We start from the raw sequence: 14,054 nt of genomic DNA, 5'->3' as shown, positions 1-14,054 counted from the left end.
GGATACCCAAGTGTTTAGATACAATCTCGATACTCAAATTTTTAAAAAGCCAAAAAAAAAGTTTATCTAGATACTCAGATTTTCGAGTTTAAAAAATTTGGATTCTTTCAAATATCGGTTTAAGTTAATATGAGAGGGTACCTAGACTGCATTTCACACTGGCTTGAATCCATGTTCGAGTATAGGCAGGTATCCAAATCCCTATTCGGTGAACAGTACAAGTGTTGCACTCATCTTGGAGGTACAAACCCCAATATGAAAATCTAATGTTTTATTTGTAAGTTTAGTGCCATTAAAGGTTGGATTCACTAAATTAACACTAAACGCCATCAAAATGGAGTTTTTTTAGCTTTAATTTAAGTCAACATTCATCTAATCAACAGAAACTGTTTCTCACATAAGCTAGTATAAACAAAATATTTTTGTTTTGAGTTTTTTTGTAATTAATATAGTAATGTAATTATATTTTATACACCGATTCATAAATAGAGAAACGGTTTTAGGATCCTTAATTTTATTTTATGTTTTTTAACATCATGAGCTGCTTAATTCATTTTATTTTATTCGGTCCCTAATGTTATCCCAATTAACTAACTTTTCCTTCGGTGTGTAACACTTTTTTTTTTTTTTTATTTAAAAAATCTTCATTACGACGAGCAGAGGGATTGCCATTCTTTGGTTGGTGGTTTGGATGAGAGCCACTTGTGCAACAACAACAATCCAAAATTTGGCAACGTGTCAGCAACATTAGTAGAGGGGATGGATGGAAATGACTGAATGATCCTCATATTTGAAATTTTTTAGTGGCCGGTATGATTAGCATGGTTGTTGACATACTTTCCTCCACCAATCTCCATCGAACACATGTCAGAACTGAATAAGCCATCATGGTTCCCATTACATCACGTAAGCACGTTGGGGACGCGCCATAGGACTAGCTCAATTTGCCCCTCAAAAGACGCATGTTTACATCCCCTCCACACCCCACCCCCTTTATTCAAATGGGTGATTATGTTGCAATTATTAGCGCTTGATTGGGTTTTTTTTCTAAGATAAATTTCATTGATAAGTCTTAATACAGATAACGAACATTAATAACTAGTCTACTTAATAATGAGTAACTACATTGGTGGATTCATAAAATTTCAATAAACATGATAGAATTTTGAATAAGGGTATGCTTTTCGATACATTTTTAGATGTTGCATATTGCGTAATTGTATGTACACATCGATTATGAGAACGGCGTATTTTTATCATCTACCAACTCTCAAAATTCTTCAACATTATTCTTGTATCTATTATGATACCTTATGCAATCCACTCATGATTTCCTTAGATTTCTTATAAAATTGATATGGTTTTCTGGGAGTCACCCTCTATTGTGATATTCTTTAGGTTATTGGATTGAGCTTCTTATACTTCTATGAACGCTGTCATAGTTTTTTCTTGATTTGGATTATAGCTCCCCGAGTGCTCAACTATGATGAATACAACTTCTTCATTGTGTGTTCTGCATATAGAAGTAGAGGTACTACCATTCGATCTGATTGCAACATCAAATGCAATTGAATATTTTAATGGAGGAGGTGGGCACCATTTAGTTTTGTTATTCAGTTCTTTCCATTCCCAAGCATTGCATTGATCCCTATATGACTGGCTGACTGTTTTAACAAATTAATCTATTAATGGATTATGAGAATCATGGAAAACCTTATTTATGTAAAACCACATATTATCCATGGCAATTACAACAAAGAGTTGAAATTTGTAAGTATATGTTTCTGAAATCTAGAGTTTTTCCTTAAGATCTAGAATACACAACCCAATTGTTTGTGTCCTGCCTTCCAATGAAGGAGATATTAAGAGGCCATGTGATTGTCTCCAAATGATTCTAGAGAATGAGTACTCTTAAGAAAAGGTGGGAGGCAGTTTCTTCTGTAGCTTTACAGATTGGACAGATGGTTTGATCCTCATTAAGGGAAATATGGTTTTTCAGTAAGGATTTTGTTGGAAGGATATTGTTGAAGACTTTCCACATGAAGAGGTTAACCCTGTCTTAAATTTTCAAAGACCACAATTTTTTCCAAATTGAGGTATGATGCGATTGGATAGTGCTGTTGTTTTGAATAACCAAGGCTGATCATGCCTACTTGACAGAAAATTTACTAGAAGAGTGATGACAGAGAATCCGCTTGATTGGGCTTATTATTGAGAACAAAATACGGGGAAATCAGAGCGTTTAGACGAATTTAAGGTTAACCCAAAAAAGTGGAAAAAATCTCTTTTTGTTTGAGCCATGAGAACACACATGGGTGTGGGGGCAAAGATCGCACCATGGCATAATCTTCGCCTAACAGTGCTTGTTGTGTGGCTCCCACCATCGAGATGGATGAAAAATCATGTGCATTTTGGGGTCCCAAAAGCATGATGGGTGGACTTTCTTTTCCCTCTCAGCAATCAACCTAGCTAGCTACCTTGGATTTCAACTTTAAGAGGAAGCCACCGTTTCTGAAATCGGTGGCTATAGATAGAGATGTGCAGATGGCATGTACGATTGGCCCATGTTGTGTTATTAGCTTTGTGGGTAGTGGCTACCTGTTCCATGATATGAAGGTATATATTCTCTTGAGGTACGATCGATATTTCACGACACCCAGCAAGCAATAACGTTCGTGAATCGATCGACTATGTTTTTCCCGAAATGGACAGGGCTGTTGCCTGTTTGGTTGGGGCTCTGTTACGAGATGCAAATATGGTCTCAGATAAGTAAAATTAAAATGAGATTCAATGCGAGGTTGTGCAGATCTCTGCAAAATAACATTTGAAATGATCCTTTCCTTGGTGGTTATTTCAACCCCCTAGCAGACACAGTGACATGTAAATACTCTTTATGTAATTTGAGAAGCTGCTAGACAGGCCAAAAGATATGGCTTTTATCACAATGCAAGGAAGTGTATAATTAGCATCTGGACCATATTTAGCCAATGGAAGAAATAAGCATGCCCTAGTCTTTGATCAGTTTTTCACAAAAGCTAGCGATATTAACAACTAGCTCTAGAGTTTGGCCAGTTCTGTTTTATTTGAGCTAGCTTTACAAGCACAAGAGACAGAATACATGGTATGATCCGCCCAAGTACTACTCATTGCTCATTGGGAAAACTTGATCTCCTGGTTTTAGCATTACTCCTCATTTTCCAGCCATTCTGTGTGTTCGATCTCTTATATATGAGGCAACTTGAAGTTACCTGCATTCATTCTCTGCATTTGTATATCAAGATCAAGTACTTAATTCGAGGAAGCCACTTTATATCTCTCTGCTTGTAGTACTTGATCTCAAGTATCTTATGGCTACATTTCTTGCTTCCTCATCTCCTTTGGCCACCCTTCATTGCACTCCCAATATGAGAAGCATCAATTTCCAATGCAACAGTACCCCACGGACCATTGTAAGGGCCAAACCTTCGTTTTGTTTACTTCCTGATCTTTCTATTTTCTCTTTCAATGGCGAGAGAGAGAGAGAGATTCACAAAATTTGCTTCTTTTTTTTCATTTGCAGGGCGTCCCCATGATTGGAGGACTGAGACTGGTGCCAAAAATAAAAATCACAGAGGCAGCTAGAAAATCATCTCGTCTTCCTAGTTGCCCCAAGACTACAATAATCTCATGCTCCATTGTAAGAATTTGATTTTCAGTACTGCACCATATACATGCATATATATGATCTATATATACCACTATACCATATATATATATATATATATGCTCACTTTTATTCCAATAAATATCTCATTCATCTGGCATGCATCCGGAGTACCAGAGAAAAAGTACGTACTTCTCAATGCAGAACAAATTTACCTTGTACGTACGCATGCATGCAGGCTCAACCGGAAACGGTGCAAACTGTCCAAGGCATCATAGCAAAGCAACTCTCTATTGATGAATCTACTGTTACTCCCCAAACCAAGTTTGCCGATTTGGGTGCTGATTCACTTGACACTGTATGCATGTCCTGCTCATGAGTTTCTAATTCATTTTCTCATTGCAATTAATGTGACCCAAACTATTCACTCAACAATTTCAATAAGTGCATATATTTAGATATTGTTACACATTCGATTATTTTTACTTGTTCGAGTATATATTAACCTTTCAAGATTAAGTACACTGATGATATTTAATCAGGTCGAAATCATGATGGCTTTGGAAGAGAAATTTAACGTGTCGATTGGAGAAGGGGGTGCGGAGAATATCTCAACAGTTCAAGAGGCTGCTGATCTGATTGAGAAAGTAAAGGCGGCCGCAGCTTAGTCTAAACTTAATTCCTTCAAATATTAATTCTGATCAAGAGTCGATCGATGTGATGAATTAAGGAAATTCTAATTCGTTTTTGTTTTTCATGATTTCTCACCCTACGTTTATCAGGTTTTCTATGAACTTTCCTAATTCTGTGACAAAAAGTCACATGCATTTAACTGATAATAATAATAATTTCTGCTGGAATCCCCATGCAAAAGCAGTTCCTCGACATGCTATCAGATTTTCAAAGAACTTTCCATCTGACACAGCATATATAGATGCAAAACAAACATATATGGTAGAGGATCAGCGATAGTATTTGTACAGACTTGTATTCTGAATCCTCTCAATGAAAATCAAATGGAGCGGCCTGGAAAATCATAGTCCACACACACACACACAGAGACGGTACATGTTCAGGAAGAACAAAAATGAAAGAAATTGTAAAAGAAACTAAGAATATTAACCCTCCAAATTTCTATCACCCGAGATACCCGGAAAAATCAGATTCATGCAACTTGGTAATCAGCTGCTTCTTCCTAATTGGTAATCAGAGCATTGGTTTGGCCTGCGACGACCATTATTTACTGGAACCATTATATTATTTTCAGTACGTACTTGTATCGACTTAGTGGTTATATTTACATGCAGATGCATAAGAGCTAACCATATGGCTAAGGGTTGATCTATATGTACATATTAAAACATATTACGACTGATATATATTTGAAACAAAATCTTCACTTGCTCTCTCAACGATCCAAAGCACTGATCGATCACGATCCTGCAAAGAACGTAATATATATATAGGAATAAAACATCAGGAGGACCCCATTACAAATATATTTGCAACGAACAAAATAGGTTTGATTTCTGCCTACCTAGAAAATAAAAACAAATGAAAAAATGTAGTTTTTTAATATATATCAAGTTCGGTTAAGAGTACTTGTATGTGGAATTGGAGTTAGCTTAATTTATCATTTTCCATGCAGTTAAATATAAAAGAGAGAGAACCAATATATTGGTAAGTGTTCGGACTTCTTGGCTGATCAGCGGCCTGTTCTAATGCCCCACCCGACGATTTTATCCTCGTAAATATCTTGTTATCTCCGCCTGGTGTCCCCGCTGCATGCACGCAAAATTACAAACCCCAGATAAATTAACCACGTACGAATACAACATATAATCGGCCCCTCGGGGGCCGGTAGGGTCGGTTTTGTTCGAACCGGACTCAACCAAATCATAAACAAAGCTACAGTACTTGATTTGGAAACTATGAAAATAAGGCCGGCTTGTTTGGATGCTGAGAAAACTCAGGAAAGGGAAATATATATATTTGAAATTTTTTCGCCATTTTAATAGTCATATATGCATGTGAAGTGAATCCAAGCATGATATAATGCATGCACACACAATTCTCATTCATATATTCATTTCCTCATCCACTGATCTTCGCAATTATCATGATCATTAATAACAAACCGGCCATGCCACATCTTGACAAATCAATCAAGTATAAGATCATCAGAAAAGCTGTGCGTGAATCCTAAAGCATCCATATTAACACCTTCAATAGACAACGTTAACGTCAAAAAATGCGCACAATTTGAAAGGGAAGAGAGATCCATTCCTGAGACGCACTGAGAAGCGATAGACCTCGATAGGGAACCCGTACATCATGAAAGTAGGCATGATCTGCTTTTTAAACCTGTAGTATAAATAGTTTGTTGTTACATTTTAATAAAAATTTATTTATAACGATTATATTTTAAATTGCAACGTTTGGATTAAAGCATTAATATAGATTTTTACTTACATGCCGTTGCAGATTTTCTTACATTAATATATTTTGAAAGCTGTTTATAATAAATTTGGTTGATTTTATTTTACGTTTTCTTTCAGTAAGCATGCATTGCATTTATGGCTATTGAGGTGCTAGTTTTCCAGCTATGATTTTAATTCATGGGTATATGTTATCATTATTTTGATTGACGGAAAAATAGCTCCAACTTGAGATAGTATTTTCAACTTCTGATTGATGATTATGATTTTTTACGGTTTTGTTTTAAGGCTCAACCATTTGCCGTTTCAAATCATTATTTTGTGCGTTAACTTATGCAGAGTTTAATTATGCGGTTACTTCATGAGTCGTTTTACAGGATAATTATTAGTAAGTTTTTACTAGCCTATAAATAGGTGCTTTGGTTATCAGTCAAATGTTGTGCATAAAAAAAACTTCATACAATTTCATCTTATAGTTTTTGTGTGTTCGAGAGATTCCAAGTAAAAGAGAGGTGTTTTTATTTTGTGGAGCTTTGAGCTCAACCACTTGTGCAGAGTTGATTCGAGCTATACGACGATCAGTTGGGCTGTTGTATCCTAGAGGAGTCAAGTCAATAGGAGTTTTGCTGTACCAGTTAAATTTGAGACTTTGTACATCGCAAAGGGCTTGAATCTCTTAAAGAGAGCGATATTTCCGTGCCTCAGTCCAAACTGGCTTCGTCTTAATTTTATTTTAATTATAATTTTTATTATATTATTGTGTATTTCTACAACATAGTTGATCTCAGGTACGAGGATACGCTCTCTGATCCCTATACTCTCTTACTTATTTACTATATTCCAAGAATATTTATTAACTTTGACATCAGCAGTTCCCCGGCCCCAAGGCCGCCCTCTCAAAGTCGCAGTATTTTCTTTTTTGTGCAGAGCTTGTTTTCGAAGACCTGAGTTGTTGGAGCTTGGCCAAAAAGTGTGTGAAACACGACGTTAACAGTAGCACCATCTGTGAGATCGAGATTTTTTATACCGGAAGCAGAAGAAGCACAACATTTCAGCGCGCTAAATTATCTCCGAATGAGCAAATGAAACTCTTCAGATAAGTATCTTCAGTATTTTCACTTTAATTTTTATGAAAAATAATATTGCAAGAAATGAGCGATTAATATATTTTGCATGAAGGGTCGGGAACCAAACTTCCTGGCCACTTGAGCTTAAATGTACACTGGACGCATATACATACATAGAGTATGGGCACAATGCGGAAGGGGGGCACGACGTCGTGCACCCAGGAACCTCGTGCCACCTCGCCGCAAGACCCACTGACCAGTCGGCGGTCGCCACTTGGACGCAGGTGGTCTTTGTCTCCACCGCGCTAGTCTCTAGCCGTGAAGGACGTGCTCAACTCGACACACAGATGTATGTCCCCGTGCACTCGAGAAACCTACGGCCCACTGTCTGTGGGCCTAGCTACGAAGACTAGCGACTATCGTGAGTGCCGCCGGAGTTTTCTGTCGCAGCGACGAAGTTCCCCTTTGAGGAAGACCGCGCGCGGTGGGCAACGAGAGCATGCTCTCCCGTGCACCCCAAAGGCAACCTTGCTTCTTGTGGCTCTAGCAGGCCAGCGGGCAGCTGCCCCCCACTGCCATGTGTTCTGTCAAAAAGTTTGTCCCGGCCTGAGTGACTCTGGCACACCTCGACGCATGACAGGTAGACGTGGCCTTCGATTGTTTAATTTGCGCACATAGGGAGCATACAACACACCACCGTTAGCCCCTTGGTCATGCCGGCTGTTACCACGTGGACCGCCGGCATCCTCTGCTGTCTGAGAGGTGGACCCTGACCACTGCGGTTCACCCTGGTGGCCCCTCGACCATGCACCCAGTGCAATGAACTCCTCGGCCAGCTCATGGTCGAGGTCTCCTCTCCAGTCCATGGCCACTACACGTCTGCCACCTCACCTAGAGTCATGCATAGCGGACGAAGCTCCACGGCCTCCATGTACACAGACTCTCCACAGCCTTAATAGACGTACTCTAAGTGGCCACAAGTCCCCACTCCTCTTCAAACTCCATGGCCCCTCCCCACGGCCAAAGGTTATGCTGCCACTACATGTGCGCCATGCACTGCGGCCCCTAACACAGCGGGCATGCACTCAACGACCAAAGGTTATGCGGCCACTACATGTACGCCATGCACTATGGCCACTAACACATAAGGCAACAATCCACAGCCCGTGCATTTGTTACTAGCAACCCATTGGCAAAAAAAAAAAAAAAATCTAAACCCCACAGCCAGAGCACTTGTCACCAACAACTTATCAACCACCTGCTCTTCATCTGCTCAGATTAACCTCATATGTGCAGGTTAAAAAAAAAAAAAAGGAAAAAATGGAAGCTGAAATAAAAGGAGGATCAAGGAAGAGAAAAAATGACAAAACAACTACGGGCAACTTCGCTCAAGTAGCGAACAAATAGCATCATGCAAAAAAAAAAAGAAAAAAAGAAGGAAAAAGGAAAAAATCAAACAAAAGTGGCCAAAAATCAATCGCAGCAGCTACACGCTCTAGTTTGTCCTCCTCAAAACTTGGGTGAATTCTGTTTTACTAAGGCAATTATTTCCATCGGCAAAGTCAACTCCACTAAACGGAAACTCTATCAACAACTTACCTCCACGTGAAAATGGAAAGGTAAGCCTAAAAGGTTGTCTTATCCCTTTCGCGGAAGAGTGCGAGTCGACCCTCGGCCACCCAAAGACAGAATCTCCATCAACAAAATCTACATCAACGGGATTGCCATAGGTAGTTTACCTCCTCTCGAGACAAAAAGGAAAAGTAGGCCTTAAAAGTTGCCTTATCCCAGAAGAGTGCATCAACGAACTTTACCTTAACAAAAGAATCTTCAACAATGAAATCTCCTCCAACAGACTTAACTTCAACAAAAGAATCTTTAACAACAGATTCTTCAACAAAAGAATATTTATCACCGAAATCTCCATCAACAAAATCTTTATCAGCGGAATCTCCATCAACAAAATATTTATCAGCAGAATCTTTATCAACATAATATTTATCAACAAAATCTCCACCAACGAAATCTCCATCAACAGAATCTCCATCAACAGAATCTTCAACAACTAAATCTCCATCTAAGGAGTTTTCACCAATAGAAACTAACACTCTGACTGTGCAGGAAAAAGCAAACGAAAATGAAAGCTAAGGAAAAGCGGCAGGACAAAGCCAAAGAAAAGAAAATAAGGGGCAAACGAAAAGAAAAGCTAAGGAAAAGCGGCGGGACAAAGTGAAAGAAAAGAAAAATGTCTCGGCGGGAAAAGACAACTAATGAAATAGAAGTTAAAGGGAAAGGCGAATAAGGAAATAAGAGCGAAAAGAAAATACGGTTAAAGAAAATATGAGCGAAAGGAAAATGGGACTAAGGAAATAGAAGCGAAAGGAAAAGACGATTAAGGAAATAGGAGCGAAAGGAAATGCAACTAAAGAAATAGGAATGAAAGGAAGGCGGATAAGGAAATAGGATCAAAAGGAAGGCAGATAAGGAAATTGGAGCGAAAGGAAAGCGGTTGAGGAAATAGGAGCGGAAGGAACGAAGCTAAAGAAAATAGGAGCAGGATATAAAGCCGATTAAAGAGATAGGAAATGGAAAGGAAGTGCAGTTAAAGGAAGTAGTTAAGGAAAAAAAAAGGTTAAAGGAAACCTGTAAGACAAAGCGACGACATGAAGGTTCGGCGGGGGAGAACCACACCTAAAGGCCGACAAGCGGAAAAACTAATAGCCCAGTAGAATGAAGCAGGGGGAATGTAAAACAGACTTAAAAATTTCCATCGAACAGGTCCGACAAGAATTGGCGAAGTAACTGTAAGGAGATTTTTTCCCGGCCATGGAATTTCCCAAGCCTAGCCATTGAGGGGGAACTCATTAGAAGACAAAATAGGAGAGAATGAGAGAGGACAAAAAGGGACTAAGGTAAGAGGGGACAAGAAGAGACTAAGCCATGTAAGTGTAAGGAGGCATGGGAAAGTGATGTCAGGAGAGGAAAATAGGGGATTTGACGTAAAACAAGGAAAAAAAATGTGTCAGGAGAGAAAAAGTATGGAAGTAACTTAAAGCAAGTGGGGGGTAGGCGATAAAAGACAAGAGGAACCTACGGATTAGAAAACCCTTTTTTTTGGACGACTTCGACTTCTTTCAATTTTTGGACTTTTTCTTCAACTTGAGAGAAAAATAGAGAACTTCTTCTCTAGCGAATAGATCTACATATTTCTTTGTATAATGAGAAATGAAAAGTTATGAGAGACTGTAAACAAGTTTATTATAATGGAATCTCTCCTTCCCAAATCCCGTGGACGTAGGCTTAGTGCCGAACCACGTAAATCTATGTGTTCATATTTCTTTATTCTTTGCATTTAAATATTATTCATCGCTATGGATGTACGAACCGATACTGTACAACCGCATCGGATCACTGTCAAGAGCTCCATACAACACCAATCGAGATCCAGTGGCTCTCAACACGTCCCAAGAATATATCTTTCTTCCTTACAGACTGTGCGCATGTTTTGATGTTAAGAGACAAGTTCGTATTTCTTTTCTACTATTTTTCACCAACTAATGATAATCTTTTGTTTGCTTCTGATCTTCCTTCTCCTTTCCCAAAAAAACCAAGTGCTAAACCGTAAAAGAAAAAAAAAAACACCATATTCTACGGATATACTTGATATATTTCATGCACGGGGGAAAACGAGAGTGGTAATTGAACTTACGTGTGAGTGGTGTCCCAGTGGTGCTTGGCACGGCTGGAGACTCTGCGGCCGAACCGGGATCAACCGAAAGATTTCTAAAAGTGGACTTAGACCTGAGAATGGTAATGCTGCGAGTTATCGGCACCTCATTGGCTACCATAGAAGGCGATGGTTTAGCTGAAAATGAATCATACTTTCGCAGTTTGCCAAGGCCGGTGTCGGGTCCCGGACCGGCAAATGTTTCGTCCCAAAGCTTGTGAAGGAAATCCATGACTTCTTCTGTGTAACAACCCAAAAAAGGCCTTACGTGTATGGCTTTGGATTTGCCTATATAAAATAAGTATATATACGAAGAGAGACGGGGGAACGAGACGAAGAGATCTAGAAGATGAGACCGGGAAGGGTGTTGAGGAAGAGTTTTATCTTCGTATCCTGTGAAGAAAGAGGTATTAAATCTAGGGCTTTTATAGTGGAGTCTTGTCAGAGAGATCAGAGATCAGATGTTTGATGGCTAAATTATGAGAGTTGGGGGAAGCTCCGGCTAATATGGCTTTGTTTGGAGCCATCCAAATCTATCTGCATGGGGGTTTTAGGAAATTAGCTAGGTTACTAGTTTATTATAACAAACTTTAAGCCATGTTTGTATAGGCAATTTAGAGGAGATTAGATTATATATTTGAAATAATAGTGAGATTTTTTAAATTAAGATGATATAAGATAGTTTATAAAAAAATGTATGTTTAGATAGTAAGATAAGATGAAATAATTTTGACTTTTTAGAATTTGATAAAGGAAAATATTAAAATACAACTGGGTATCCCCAACTGGGATCCCGATTGACTTTTTTTTTAACTTCACGATTAAGTAAATATTTTTTTATTAATGTTGTGAATTTAAAAAATATATATTTAAAAATGATAAAAAAAATGCATGAAAAAAAGAAAAAAAAAAGAAGAATAAGAAAAGAAACGGGTTGGATCTCCCATGTGTGGGTGTATAAGCACTCTTTGATAAATGGGTGAGTCCTACCAATAATTAGGTAATAGTTACGAATATATTAATAAAAAATAATATTTAAGAATAATTAAAAAATCTATCATAAATAAATTTAAATCCCAAAATATATTGGGAAGTTAATTGCCAAAATTATTCTATAATTATAAAAAATAATTTCTCTTTTTTAAAAGATATTATTCTTAAAGATATTATTACTCTAAAAAATAATTTAAATCCCAAAATATATCAATAAGTTGTTGGCCGAAATTTATAATTTCTCTTTTTAAAAAAATATTTTTATCTATTTATTTTTCTACATATATAAGAAATTCGTCATTTTTTATTCTAATTATAAATTATAATAATTTTGACTATTATAATAAATAAATATATAAATTATGTTGTAGATTTGTTTTAAATAATTTATTAATTTCGAATTTTCTAATAAAATCTCAAAATGCATTTGTATTTAATACTCACAAAATTATCAATTGTTTTGTGAAAAAATATTATTCTAATAATAACTTATTGATTATTCTATTTTAATCACAAATAATATTTTTTTACTGTATGTGATTCTTTTTACTATTTATATTGTCAGAAAGTAATGAGACATGTTTCAAAATTTTGAGATGAAAATAGATAAGAAATTAGCCGTTTGGATAGACAAAACTATCTCATCCCTATAGACTATATGAGATAGCTTCATCTCATCTGACAAGCCAAACTGGGGCTTAAATTGTGCTCGTAGTTTCTGGATATAGTTTTGATACTCATTATCTCACATATCACGTGATATGTGAGATAATGATGAATAATTTTATTTTATTTTTTAAAATTTATTTTTATTTTATTCTTATTAAACTAATTGAATTCTTCTACTGATCATCATCTATATATTACATATTTTATAAGAAAAAAAAAATTGGTGTGCAGAAATGATGAATAATTTTTTTTTTCTTCTAGATAACACTAGTACGTACAAAATTACGTTGAGCAATGAGTTTTTTCTCATATTTGGTTTTGTCATCTGTATATATCTACATTTTCAAACTTTTGTGTGAAACATTGCAATAAAAAATGTTTAATCGTATTTGAATATTTACGAAGAGAATGGAATATATCAAAAAAGAGAGCCCGAACCAAATTGTAGAAGCCATAATCGTAGGTTAGGAAGAAGCAGTACTCCGGGTTAGCTAGCTAGGCTTAGGTCCAGTTCCATCGATCTGTACAACCGGAGAGCCAAGCCGTCGCCGGTCCCCACTACGTACACGTCAAGTGGATAAGATTGAAGCAAAACTTGATGATGGCCACCATTATGTACCAACACTGGATGTCGAGGTTTTGTGGTGCAGGTGAGACCCACCTCATCGGCACCGGCACGTACGTGATTAGGATGGTGCATCCATCTTCCTTAATATTAATCCACCCCTAAGTCAAAGACAGATGGGTTCAGATTTTCATCCAACCGGCGGTTAATGCCTGCCAAATTATAAGTCTTAAGAGATTATAAGAAGAATAAATTAAGAATATATAGATAAATTGATAAATTGGCAGCGAAGGGAAAGAAAAATAATGGATTACTAATGCTGTTTTCTCTATATGTTCTAGTGTTAACGGTGAGGTGTAAAGCAAGCTATAGCTAGCAAGAGAGATATAATATAATCATGTTTGGATAGTAAAATTATTTTATCTTATCTATCTCATCATTATAATTTTCTTAAGTTTTTATATAAAATATAATAAATAATTTATTTTTTAAAAATTTTAAAATAATACTCTAATAATATTTTATTCAACTTTTATTTCAATTCAACTCACTATCCAAACGACATCATAATTAAATATTTTTTATTATAAATAATGATATATACAAACTCAAAATGTATAAAATTCGTGCAGACTTATTATAAAAAAAATAGATCATCCCATAATATAAAAGCATACTTTTTTTATTTTGTTCTAATTTTTTATAAAAAAAACTTGCGCAATATCAGTTCTTGTGCATTTGGAGCTTGTCTATACTTTCATATTTTCTTTGATCTTTAAAGGATGCTCGCAAAAACAAAATGTGAATACACAAGATTCTTCTCTTCTAATTATGATCTCGAGTGAGAACTTTGATTCACTACAAGAAAACTGTTTATTTGTGACCATTTAATTTCAACGAAATGATTATTTACAGTCAAAATGAATCTGTTTTGGTCACAAATAATTTTTTT

General features: G+C 36.6%; 2 protein-coding genes across 4 annotated transcripts; one reads left to right on the top strand and one right to left on the bottom strand.

Annotated features, from left to right (window-relative positions):
* The first annotated feature begins 3,176 nt into the window (after positions 1–3,176).
* On the top strand, positions 3,177–4,528 carry LOC109004935 (acyl carrier protein-like). Its single transcript, XM_018983635.2, has 4 exons — positions 3,177–3,449; positions 3,560–3,676; positions 3,882–4,001; positions 4,186–4,528. The coding sequence occupies exons 1-4, from the start codon at positions 3,348–3,350 to the stop codon at positions 4,309–4,311; spliced, it is 465 nt and encodes a 154-aa protein (XP_018839180.1). The 5' UTR covers positions 3,177–3,347; the 3' UTR covers positions 4,312–4,528.
* A 262-nt stretch (positions 4,529–4,790) lies between these two features.
* LOC109004970 (dormancy-associated protein homolog 4-like) lies at positions 4,791–11,354 on the bottom strand. Of its 3 annotated transcripts, none has more exons than XM_018983686.2 (3): positions 10,858–11,313; positions 5,314–5,424; positions 4,791–5,083 (listed from the first exon to the last, which is right to left on the bottom strand). In XM_018983686.2, exons 1-3 carry the CDS (start codon positions 11,105–11,107, stop codon positions 5,076–5,078), a joined length of 369 nt encoding a protein of 122 aa, XP_018839231.1. In that variant the 5' UTR covers positions 11,108–11,313; the 3' UTR covers positions 4,791–5,075. The 3 variants fall into 3 exon arrangements, with proteins under 3 accessions (XP_018839231.1, XP_018839232.1, XP_018839230.1); XM_018983687.2 differs by having other exon boundaries at positions 5,338–5,424; positions 10,858–11,312; XM_018983685.2 differs by having other exon boundaries at positions 4,791–5,424; positions 10,858–11,354.
* Positions 11,355–14,054: the final 2,700 nt, after the last annotated feature.

The sequence above is a fragment of the Juglans regia genome, chromosome 12 (genome assembly GCF_001411555.2).
Source record: "Juglans regia cultivar Chandler chromosome 12, Walnut 2.0, whole genome shotgun sequence".
NCBI lineage: Eukaryota > Viridiplantae > Streptophyta > Magnoliopsida > Fagales > Juglandaceae > Juglans > Juglans regia.
This window is presented reverse-complemented; position numbering and strand designations above follow the sequence as displayed.